Below are 13047 nucleotides of genomic sequence, written 5' to 3' on the forward strand. Positions count from 1 at the left end.
TAGCCCGTGTTCGGGGCTGCAGTGGGCCGGTACATCATTAACACGTAAAACCTCCCTTTCGATTTTTCTCGAAACCGCCCGAGTAGTGCGCCTTACTGCTTGCCCATTATGTTGTCCTGACGGACTGTTAGAAGCGTACAAATTTTGAAGTAAAACAGGGATCCGAACGCCCTGACCTCCCCTTATCAGTTCGATTCGATGTTCAACCGACTTTGGGCCATTGCTGCTGTCAGAAATGGCAGCTCTGTGTAGTAAATTTCGCGCCCTGTGTACCACCAAATCAGCAACAGATTTAGTCGTTTACTCTTCCTACTGCGCCGCACATACGCGGTACGTAACGTGGTGTTACTTTCCGCCGTGTCGCAGCTGTAATGGCGACCAGCCGACGCACGGCGCAGGAGATTGCGCCCCGGATAAGCGAGCGACGCGGAGCGTGATAAGCCGAGATAAGGCGGCAGCTGCGGCGGCGGCTGGCGGCTGGCGGCGCGCCAGTGCACCTCTGCACACCGACGACTGCCCCGCGCGCGCCGCCCTCTGCCCGCAGACATGGCGCCGCCGCGCGCCCTCCTGGCGTTCGCCGTCTTCTGCTCGGCCGTCGTCGCCGCCAGAGCTGCCGCACCCGACGGTATGTCAGTCGCCGCGCAAAGTCTGACAACAAATCCGGTGAAGTGGATTCGCACACCGAGGCTTCCGTACAAACATAATTACGTACAAACACAGTTCACCCATCTCGAGAATCTGGACGATTTTTACCTGCTATCGACGTTGATACTGCCAAGATGTCGGCCCCAGGATTTCCAACACTTAGGCTAAAGTATAATTTTAAATTGAAAGTCTGACAAAAAATATCAAAATTAAATATTTTTTTCGCATGACGTAATTACAAAGCAACAATTTTCTTTTTTTTTTTTAATTTACTTGCTCTGTCGACCCGTGTTGCTCACCAAATTTCATCACGATCTTAGGTCAACGGGAAGTACCATACAGGTGTCGATACGTTTGCGAGTATCAAAACGGGTGACATAAAGGGCCGTATTTTTTTATTGCACTGACTTAGAAGATTCAGATCGGTACACCGCCAAGGTATTGTTGGCCTCAGTAAGTGAGATAAATTTGAAGCTGGTACCTCTACCCGTTCCTGATGTAGAGTCGTCTTAACAGCCGGACTCACGGACACAGACAGACAGACAGTCTGACAACAAATGGGAAAAAATAATTTTCGGTGTGATATTTTCACAAATGTACAATTTTTGTATTTTTTTCTTTACTTGTAACCTTGAAATCTTGCTTCTTGCCAAAGTTCGTGATTCCAGATCAACGGTAACTACCCTATAGGTTTTGATAAGTGAGTTTTCGAGCAGCAAAATACATCACATAAATGGTCGTATCTTTTGATTGCTTTGCCTCAGAAGCTTCAGTTCTTCTTACTTCTCCGAGGCACCGTACACCCTAGTGTATGACGTAACTTTTAACTTGACACCTCTGTCCATTCCTGAGAAAAACGGATTTTAACAGTCGGACAGACATACGGGCAACAAACGGATCCTACAAGGGTGCCATTTTTACAGGCTGAGGCACCGGTCGCTAAAAAATAAGTAACCTGTTTACTATTTGTAAAGTCGGCGAGACCATACTTTGTCAAGGTTTTTTCGATCACGCTGCGGAAGTTTGGCTGGGAAGCCCTTACACGACTTCCGAGTTGTTCCCTGGCGATTTCCATATTTTTGGAGGCACTCGTCACCGTCAATTTGCATCGGACGGAGAGGTGCATGCGTGAGTACAATCACGGTTCCGTAGGCAACTGCAAATATTTTTCCACGAACGCATTGAGGTCTTGCCTCACGATGGCATAATGTATTAACAGTTAAGGCGATTACTAGTAAATAACAGACAGTTTACTCACCTTTTTCAATCTCAGTCGTTTCCATAGGCCAAGATCAGGCAGCAGAATACCAATTGGCAATAAGTGCAAAATCACAAGCAGCGACTGTGGTTCGAAATGCTCCGGTAAGCCTTAAAACAGATCGGTCTACATCTTCCGCAAGATATTCCTACATCGAACCTAGCAAAGCTGGTGCGCCCTCGCTTCTGCCTCAAAGCTTTTGGTGGCTATAGAAATAGCATTGTGGTGGGTCATGAGAGCCAGAAGTGATATTCTGTAGGTTGCAGTTCCTGTTGATTTTAAGCTATGCATAACTTTAGACAGTTTTGTGGTTGCATTGGTGATGTGCTATTGGGAAACTAATTCTTCGCCTAGGTACAGCCACAGGTACACAACCTACATAGAGACAGCATAGTCCGCTAACCGTATAGTTGGGTTTCTGTAAGTTTCGATCTTCTTTCATAAAAACGTATTTTGCCTAGTTCACTGTTACTGACGTCCACCCCCAGTAGCTGAGTGGTCAACGCGACAGAATCTCGATCCTAGGGGCCCGGGTTCGATTCCGGCTGGGTCGGAGATTTTATCTGCTCAGGGACTGGATATTGCGATGTAATAATGATCATCAGTTCATCCCCATCGACGTGCAAGTCGCCGAAAAGGCGTCAAATCGAAAGAACTGCACCCGGCGAACGGTGTACCTGGCGGGAGGCCGTAGTCACACGACATTTACACTGATACTGACAATTTGTTTCTGTGTATCACTGCTTCAAACAGATCAGGAACCAGACTTGACACCTCACATGGTAAATCTGATTCAAAAAGAAAGAAGCGTTGTACCATAGACTCAACGTCAGCATCGTGCGTTTCTAGAGAAACATGGAAACTGTAGTCCATTTCAGTCCACATACGAGTCAACAGGTCCCTGTTTATCGCATAGACAGCTTCAACAATTCGATTTCTCAGCTCTTGAGGAGTAGCTAAAATAGGTGGGATGAAGACTCTGTCTTTTAAGTATGCACATAGAAAAAAAATCGTAAGATGTGAGGACTGGTGACGTGGGAGGAAAAAACAATGAACAGGATCTTGTTGCCACTTCTTCCAGTCAAACGTTGTGGGATGGTGTTATTAAGGTAAAGCCACACTTCAACGTGAAAGTGAGGAATGGCACTGTCTTGGTCAAAATTGAAATCATTGGCGCCTTCATGAAGTTGATGAAACAACCAATTTTGCAGAATGTCAGTCCTGTCACGGTTTCGCCCACAAAAAAAAAGGTCCATAAACTTTGTGAACAGAAAGGGAGCAAAACACACTGAGTTTCAGTGAGTCTTTGTCATGTTCGACAACAGCGACAGTGTTCCGTGATCCACAAATTCTTGCTTTATGGTGATTTACTTTACCCGACAGATAAACGTTGATTCGTCTGAAAAGATGATCCGTTCGGAAAAAGTGTCCTCTGCCGTATTAAATGGAAATTGGTAGCTTGTGTTGTGGTAGCCGGGTTGCATTTGCTGCAGTAACTGCGACTTGTGGGGCCGCATATGCGGGCGTGACTCGGGACACGCCGCACCGCTGTCTGAGGGGGCTCAAGGTCCCCTGGCCCGCTAGCCTTGTGGACACCCGACGGCTCGGATGTGCTCGACATCGTCATCAGGCGTGTGTGGTGCCCTTTCCCTTGCATACACGACAAACTCTGTAACCGCCCCGTTAAACTGTTAAAAACTTAGTCAGTGGGGTCGTAATTTTGAAATGAGAGTTAGTATGAATGTCGCGTAATAAATATTGCGCCGTTGCGACAGAGGCAGAGGTAATTGTGTAAACGAAGCCACTGAATATTAAAAGTAACGTTATTAAGGAATACACGTGACTGACTACACAACACAAGGCGGCATTCGTGATTGAGTGGCTCAAAACGAGAATTAATACTGTAAGGGAAATGGGTCATAAGTAGTGCTCGGATTTATATGCGCCGAAAAGTGTGAATGTATGCATGCATCCATGCATTAAGAATCTGGTAAATATGCCCTAAAAACTTTAAAGTATGCACAATAAATAAAATTCATTATTTCAACATTCTCACATCTTTTAATCCTCCTAAAGTAATATTATTATACAATTATTCTTAAAACATTAATTAACAAAGTTAATATTTATTACTGTCTGTTTGTCTCTTTCTCTTATTCTATTTTAGCATCAGTTGCTTTTATTGCAATAAACAAATTTTTTACAGTTTTCTGGAAGAAATGATTTCCTTCTGTCACTTAAAATGTTTTTATACGAAGAGAAAGAGCTCTCTACATCACACGAAGTCACAGGACAGTACCGAAAAGAGGCTATGTCACTTACAGAATAACCATCAAGCTGTTTTTCAGATTCTCCTTGTAACACCTTATTCACATCCCAAAGAAACATTAAACCTGGATTCCTTACTTCAGTTTTCTCAATTCTGTTACGAAGACACTTTTCTATTTCTCCTGGTATGTCTCCGACGACAGCTGTTTCGTAGACCTCAAGGGCAGAAAACAGAGGCACTGCTTTTTCTTCCAAGCGTGTGATTGCGGCTGGGAGTTTCACTCTGCAGACTCTCCTCATTGCCAGCTGGGACACTTGCTGCTCCGTTTCTGTCCACCACGCCCAGCACCCTCTTCACACACAGCTGCTTCTGTACGTGTTCGCCGCCTCGTGATGATCGGATATGGGGCTAAACGAATACCTGGCATCATTTCAGTAAATAATTTTACTCTTGATGGCGCCTTCACAAACACTTTTTTCACAGAGGAAATTAAGGTATTTACTTCTGGAAAATACGCTCGAATTTCTTCAGCCAGTTGGTGAAGAGCATGTGCTAAACAAGTTATGTGAACTGTCTTGGGATAAAATACCTGACAAGCTTTAGCAGTATTAATCATTTATGCTGCTGCATCTGTAACTAACACCAGGACTTTTTCCTCGTTTTCTTTAGCAGGCCACAAAACGCGTAATGCATCACGAACAACCCTAGCAATAGTAGAATGGTTTCTTTTTTCCAGTGCTCTGGAGACAATGAGATGAGGTTTTCCTGGTTCAGATTCCGCCATTTTTCCGACGACAATGTTGGCAATATATCTCCCACATGAGTCAGTCTTTTCATCTACAGATAACCACACGTTTGAATCCCCAATATTATCTCTGATCTCTTGTATTACCTGAAAAGAATTATTTTATTGAAAATTTGTAAAGAACAGCCATGGTAATATGGGTCTCACTTTTCTTTGGGGGGGGGGGGGGGGAAGGATAAGTATAACAAAAAATGTTTCTTGATCGTAAACTAAGTGACACGACAGGCCATACGAAATTTTATGTTTCGATTTTAAAATATTTTTGTGTAATAGATTAAAAATTCTTAAAAAATTGAAAAGTTTTAATGAAACTTAAATGGAGGGTGGCAGATATTGGGGTAGCTGACATGCAAACTAATTTCATTAAATAAACGTTTAAACTTACCTCTTCGTAAACTTTGCCAAGATAGTTTTTCCTTATTGTTGATTCATCATGAACTTTTCGTTTGGTATATTTTTCGAGCAACCCTCGAAATTCTACATTATTTAATTTATTGAAAGGGATGTTGGCTGACACTAAAGCTTTGCAGAGATCTTTCGAAAAATTATCATTGCCATCATTTCCACTTCTGCTTGCAGAAATTGCTTCTGGTAAGGTTGTCTGGTTGTTGGAGATATTTTTATTAGCAGCGTTTCTATGAGCAGCTGTTTGTAAACGTTGTGTAATCTGGAATTTTTTATCACAGGGCACCTATAGCAATGATATTAAAATAAAGTGAGTTTATTTTCATTAAGTAAAAAACTAACTCGAAAATCACATTGATATTTAACTTTGAGAAAGCAAAAATAGAACTTACTCTGTTGTTAGAGTAAGATTTCCATCAATCCACTATCGAAGTAAATAAGCTTTACTGTTCTTCTCCTTCGGCGTTGTGGCAATATTGTCTCCTCCTGCGCACACTTCAGAAATCACGAAGAGAAGCACACTAGTTGCTGATTTATAGGTAGCTGACAATGGAACTTTTTCACTCTTGGAAATGTTGCCGCAGGCGGCATCGTTTGTTACTAATTACAAACCGTACTGACTTTTATGACGCGATGGCCGATCGAACTTTAAAGGTTTGCCGCATGATTGCCGATCGCTATTTAGTTTTTGTTAAGCTGTCTAGAGACATTTTTATAGTACAGGAACCGCTCATTGCCGACTGCTATGTTAGCCTCATTTTTAGGTGCCCTTTTACGGATTTGTAAATATGACAGAAGTAATTCCAATCAAACAAAGCAATAAAAGAGAAATTTACTCAGGTCGTACTCTTCTTCTTAAACTATTGTGGTGAAATACTTGTATTTCAAGAATCATTGCTGCAAAAGTAAAATATATGCATACATATGCAAAAGTTATTTATAAATGCAGTAACCCCTTAAATATGCATTTATATGCACTACCATGCAAATATGCAAAAATCCTAGCTCTAATCATAAGTATAGTTACGTCGGTACACACTTGTTGCATGCGGATAGCGGCACGTACGTTCTAAGTACTATCACTCCCCGTGGCCGCATAAAAAGAATTGTGATTAAAATGCATTTATTCACCTGAGAAAGAAAATAATTGGACTTCGTAATTACTTGAAACGAAAGACTGCAGGTTCCGAATGCCGCGGCAAATATGATGTAGATTATGAAATTGATATTGGCGGCAACGGAGGGAAAGATATGAACACATTCACATACCTCTACTGTTGAGCAGCGCCGTCTTGAAGATCGTCGCCTCCACCTAAGTCCTACATACAAAATTAAAATTATAATAATAATAAGCTTCCAGAGTTACAGGAGCTGCAATCCATTGTACCGTAAATGAGAAAATCGTATTCTTTCAGAAGTTGCTTTCATTATTAAGCACAATTTCACTTGAAATTACAGAGCACTTCGTTTACACGTCTTATAACCAGGACATGAAAACAACGAAAGGTAACTATTACTAAAATTAATAAACGAAGAGCGTAAATCTTCTTTTGTCCGTCAGTGTCAAATGCTATTCAAATGAATCTTTGGTATGAGAGTCGAATAATTATCTATAGTTTTATCAATCATCATCATCATCATCATTTAAGACTGATTATGCCTTTCAGCGTTCAGTCTGGAGCATAGCCCCCCTTATAAAATTCCTCCATGATCCCCTATTCAGTGATAACATTGGTGCCCTTCTGATGTTAAACCTATTACTTCAAAATCTTTCTTAACCGAATCCAGATACCTTCTCCTTGGTCTGCCCCGACTCCTCCTACCCTCTACTGCTGAACCCATGAGTTACTTGGGTAACCTTGCTTCTCCCATGAGTGTAACATGACCCCACCATCTTAGCCTGTTCGCCCTGACTGCTACACCTATAGAGTTCATTCCCACTTTTTGTTTGATTTCCTCATTGTGGACACCCTCCTGCCATTGTTCCCATCTACTAGTACCTGCAATCATCCTAGCTACTTTCATATCCGTAACCTCAACCTTGTTGATCAGGTAACCTGAATCCACCCAGCTTTCGCTCGCATACAACAAAGTTGGTCGAGAGATTGAACGGTGCACAGTAACTTAGTCTTGGTACTGATTTCCTTCTTGCAGAAGAGAGTAGATCGTAGCTGAGCGCTCACTGCATTAGCTTTGCTACACCTCTCTTCCAGTTCTTTCGCTATGTTGCCATCCTGTGAGAATATGCATCCTAAGTACTTGAAACTGTCCACCTGTTCTAACTTTGTTCCTCCTATTTGGCACTCAATTCGTTTATATTTCTTTCCCACTGACATTACTTTCGTTTTGGAGATGCTAATCTTGATACCATAGTCCTTACATTTCTGATCTAGCTCTGAAATATTACTTTGCAAACTTTCAATCGAATCTGCCATCACAACTAAGTCATTCGCATATGCAAGACTGCTTATTTTGTGTTCACATATCTTAATACCACCCAGCCAGTCTATTGTTTTCAACATATGATCCATAAATAATATGAACAACAGTGGAGACAGGTTGCAGCCTTGTCTTACCCCTGAAACTACTCTGAACCATGAACTAAATTTACCGTCAACTCTAACTGCTGCCCGACTATCCATGTAAAGACCTTTAATTGCTTGCAAAAGTTTGCCTCCTATTCCATAACCTCCTAGAACAGACAATAACTTCCTCCTATGAACCCCGTCATATGCCTTTTCTAGATCTAAAAAACATAGATACAGTTCTCTGTTCCACTCATAACACTTCTCCATTATTTGCCTTAAGCTAAAGATCTGGTCCTGACAACCTCTAAGAGGCCTAAACCCACACTGATTTTCATCCAATTGGTCCTCAACTAATACTCGCACTTTCCTTTCAACAATACCTGAGAAGATTTTACCCACAACCCTGATTAAAGAGATACCTCTGTAGTTGTTACAATCTTTTCTGTTTCCATGTTTAAAGATTGGTGTGTTTACTGCTTTTGTCCAGTCTGATGGAACCTGTCCCGACTCCCAGGCCATTTCAATTATCCTGTGTAGCCATTTGAGACCTGACAATCCACTGTATTTGATGCGTTCCGACTTAATTTCATCTACCCCAGCTGCTTTATTGCACTGCAATCTGTTGACCACTTTCTCAAATGTGATCCTATTTCCATGATCATTCCTATCCGATTCTACCTCGAAATCTGAAACATTACTGATCGTATTGTCACCTACATTGAGCAACTCTTCAAAATATTCCCTCCATCTGCCCAAGGCATCCACAGGATTCACCAGCAGTTTTCCTGACCTGTCCAAAATACTTGTCATTTCCTTCTTACCTCCCTTTCGAAGACTGCTAATTACACTCCAGAATGGGTTTCCAGCAGATTGACCCATAGTCTCCAACCTGTTTCCAAAGTCTTCCCAAGATTTCTTCTTGGATGCTGCAATTATCTGTTTGGCTTTGTTTCTTTCTTCAACGTAACTTTCTCTGTCTACCTGAGCTCTAGTATGTAGCCATTTTTGATACGCCTTCTTTTTCCTTTTACAGGCTGCCTTGACTGTGTCATTCCACCAAGCTGTTTGCTTCATCCTACTTTTACACACTACTGCTCCCAGACATTCTTTAGCCACTTCTAGTACTGCGTCCCAGTACCTTGTCCATTCCTTTTCCAATGACTGTAATTGACTACATTCAACTAACTGGTACCTTTCTGAGATTGCTGTTATGTACTTGGTGCCTGATTTCCTTATCCTGAAGTTTCTCCACTCTTATCCTCCTACATATGGACCTGACCTCCTGCACTTTTGGCCTCACAATACCAATTTCGCTGCAGATTAAATAATGATCAGTGTCATCAAAGAATCCCCTGAATACACGTGTGTTCCTCACAGCCTTCCTAAATTCCTGATCTGTTATTATATAGTCAATGACAGATCTGGTTCCCCTGCCTTCCCAAGTATACCGGTGAATGTTCTTATGTTTAAAAAAGGAGTTTGTGATTACTAAGCCCATACTGGCACAGAAATCCAAGAGTTGTTTCCCGTTCCTGTTGGCCTCCATATCCTCTCCAAATTTACCCATAACCTTTTCATACCCTTCTGTTCGATTTCCAATCCTGGCATTAAAATACCCCATGAGCAGAACACTGTCCTTGTCCTTTACTCTAACAACTACATCACTGAGTGCATCATAAAAACTATCCATCTTATCTTGATCTGTCCCTTCACATTGCGAATATACTGACACAATCCTAATTTTCTTGCTAGACACTGTCAAATCTATCCACATCATTCGTTCGTTTACATACCATATTGCAACTACGCTGGGTTCCATTTCTTTCCTGATGTAAAGCCCTGCACCCCATTGTGCTATTCCTGCTTTGACTCCTGACAGGTAGACTTTGTATTCTCCCACTTCCTCTTCTTTCTCAGCCCTTACCCGAATGTCACTAACACCCAAAACGCCCAGCCCCATCTTACTTGCAGCCTCTGCCAGCTCTACCTTCTTCCCAGAGTAGCCCCCATTGATATTAATAGCTCCCCATGTCATTACCATTTGTTTGCCAAGTCGTATCTTACGAGTCCCTGGTTTGTCTGTTAGAGGTGGGACTCCGTCACCTCCAAAGGTCTGAGGCATTTTGCTCTGATTGTTGCCAGCATCATATTTAAAGTACCAGGGAAGCAGGTTGCCAACCTTACTCGCCCCGAGTCCCATTGAGTTTTACCCCTAACGGTTGAGGGACTAACCGGTGGATTTGGTAGTGTTTGCCGTATGAGCACAAAGGTGACCACGACTCAGAATATGTCCGAGATGCCCAGCCTTATTCCAAAGTAACTGGTATCCCGACCGTCGGGACCACTTACTTGGCCACTCATACGTTGCCCGTGGTTCATGAACTAGGACATGACTACAGGAACCCTCACCATGAACCACAATAAGAAAAAAACTATTGTTTCCTTACAACTTTCACGAAGTCATAAATGTGCTCTTGCAGAGGCGGCTTCTTACTTAATCGACAGCGGAATGCACATTGCTGTTGAACAATAGATTGACATAGCGCAAATTCCAGCACACAAAATTATCTCTCTTTTGGTGTGGCCGCGCTGCTACAAACAGCGCAACTGTGCCAAAACTTTGAAGCTCTCTGTCTCGAGAGACATTCGCGATGTGTTTCGATCTTTTATAGTTTGTAATACACAATTAAATCCGTTCTTTCTTTTTGAATCACCCGGTACATCAACATTCCTCGGTTCTCTGCTTTTATAGTTCTCTTCATCAGTCCGTATAGAAAAACAACTAGTAGCGGTTATTGTTCTGTTTCCAATTCGTCGGTCTGAGGTAATTCCAAGTACCACTTCATTAGCTAGCGTTTGTCCCACGTATTTCCAGTTATTTTCTCACTGTGAGAGCTGAAGACTTCCAGTCTCTTTGTCCCGCCATGATGCAACCTCTGCTAGATGTCAAAGATAAGATATTATCGACTGACGCGTTTCTTACATTTGTTTTGTGATGTTATTGACGTGTCTGAGTGTTTCACAATGAAACTAAGTGTATTCTGTAGTCTGTACTGAGCTATCTTTGCCGGGTACGTGTCATCGTTCTGTCGGGCGTCATGAACAAAACAACGATAAAAAACCTATTTCTGTTTGAAGTATTGCTTCAAATCAAGCTCCGTTCCTGAGCCATCAGCGCATCTGGGTCCCAAGCGGGTAACCTGGGGTATGTCACCACACCAAACGATTTAGTGTGAAGATCCAGACTACGTGTACTCAAAAAAACTTTGAACATAGCTGCTAAGGTTCAGTGACCGTGTCAGAATTATATTAGAACAAATAAGCCCTCGGTCACAAATATTAAGTCAAAATTGACCAGGTTTCGACGTTACTATGAGCGTCGTCTTCTGAATTAAACTAACTGTTCTAAAACATAATAGATATATAAGACATTAATAAACTAAAGTGTGCACTGACAAGTCACATTCTAAAAAAAATCTAAGCCAGAACACGAGAGTGTCTCTTCAAGCTCGCGACCTAGCATTAGCAGCGATACGGTCCGTAACCAGGTTGGTCGGCTCCAATGGGATTCAGTGACGACTTCCTGGACGCCTCACACGCTGTTAGGACGCAAAGATAATTGATATATACTTCTGACGTCGTCAACGTGAACATTTAATAAACTCTCACCTGGCAAGATCGCTAAAATCATTTACTCATACAGGTGACCGGTTTCCGGAATTCCTTGTTGCCGTCTTCGGATTTATCTTCTTCCTGGTTTTTAACAAGGAGTGAAAATCCCCAACCGCATGGCTAGGCAAATCCTTACACACTTCAGTGTTCCTAATACTACAGATCTCCCCCACGCTGACGATATCAGAAGTATGTAAGGATTTGCCTAGCAGCCGGTCGGGGATTTTTACTTCTTGTTAAAAGCCAGGAATAATATAAGTCCGAAGATGGCAACATATAATTGCCGAAACCGGTCATAAACATGAATAAATGATTTTTGCGATCTTGGCAGTTGATAATTTACTTAGTGCGCAGAAGACAACTGAGTTCAAAAGTACCAAATTAAATATTGAAGGCTGCAGTTAACAGCCATCATTCAAAGTCTTCTGCATTTCGACCAGTTCCACATTAACTACGTTATCTTTTGTGGGGCATTCCCACTGGTCTTGCAAACAGTAAATTCAGCTGAACAAGCAGATTTCATCAACCCAGATTTCTGGAAGGCGTTCGAAGTTACAGAATATAACAAAAAGGTATGGCCTACTTTCAGGAATCATTCGTCACATTTAGAGAAATAAAATGTTTTATATGGACATGGGTCAGAAAATGTATTATTTCCACCTTTGAATTTATTTTCTACTTTGTAATTATATTTGGTGTGGGATACACAACTGGTTTGAATCAAACTGAACAAAAAAATTCAAATTGTTGTGCTGAATAATTCAATGAGAAAAAGTTTAGTGAGGAAAGAGAAATAACGAAGGGAGGCCCACAAGGTTCATTTTTGGTACCACTACTATTTCTTATTACAAGCTGTCAGGAATCTTCAAGATATCATGTAATCGTGTCGCCAACAGAGATTTTCAGTCAACGTTTAGCCCGAATCGGTGATGACCGTTTGTTAGAGCCTCATGTTCTTCCACCATGGCTCAGTGGAGAAACTTAGCATTCTTTCTTAGATAATACTCTACCTGTTCTGTTAGAACATGTGCCTTTTCGAGCACATCAAAACATGTACTTTACGCAAGATGGAGCTCCTTCTCAATTAAGTCTTTATTTTCGGAGGTTTCTAAATAATAGACTCCATGACAGATGGATAGGTAGAAGTGTACCAGTTCCTTGGCCACCTCGGTCTCTGGCACTAAATACAATGGGCTTTCATTTGTGCAAGCATTTGAAAGCTGTTTTTGTGAGAAACCCCAGTGCAAGATATACAGAGTATTAGTGCCCATATTGTGAAAGGCTGTGAAACGACACACAGTTTTTCAGTGATACATGAGCACATCAGGAGTCAATGCAACGGTGGGCTGATGCATCTATCCTTGCTAAAGGAGGGTACTTTTAACATTTCATTTAGGAAAGTGCTTCACACTGTGATAATGCGTTCTTGTTCTGTATGTTAATCCGATGATTAATGTGTTTAAGA

At 41.8% G+C, this 13047-nt stretch overlaps 1 protein-coding gene across 18 annotated transcripts in view; it reads left to right on the plus strand.

Annotated features, from left to right (window-relative positions):
- Positions 1 to 494: 494 nt before the first annotated feature.
- Positions 495 to 13047, plus strand: part of LOC126284515 (mucin-17-like) — a 321811-nt gene continuing 309258 nt past the window's right edge. For 10 of the 18 annotated variants that reach the window (XM_049983491.1, XM_049983495.1, XM_049983503.1 and 7 more), the window contains exon 1: positions 497 to 625. In XM_049983491.1, the coding sequence (XP_049839448.1) occupies positions 547 to 625 (79 nt within the window). In that variant the 5' untranslated portion in view covers positions 497 to 546. Of the gene's footprint in view, positions 626 to 13047 lie in introns of all 18 variants that reach the window. The other 8 variants (XM_049983505.1, XM_049983500.1, XM_049983507.1 and 5 more) reach the window with 3 other exon arrangements.

The sequence above is a fragment of the Schistocerca gregaria genome, chromosome 8 (assembly GCF_023897955.1).
Source record: "Schistocerca gregaria isolate iqSchGreg1 chromosome 8, iqSchGreg1.2, whole genome shotgun sequence".
NCBI lineage: Eukaryota > Metazoa > Arthropoda > Insecta > Orthoptera > Acrididae > Schistocerca > Schistocerca gregaria.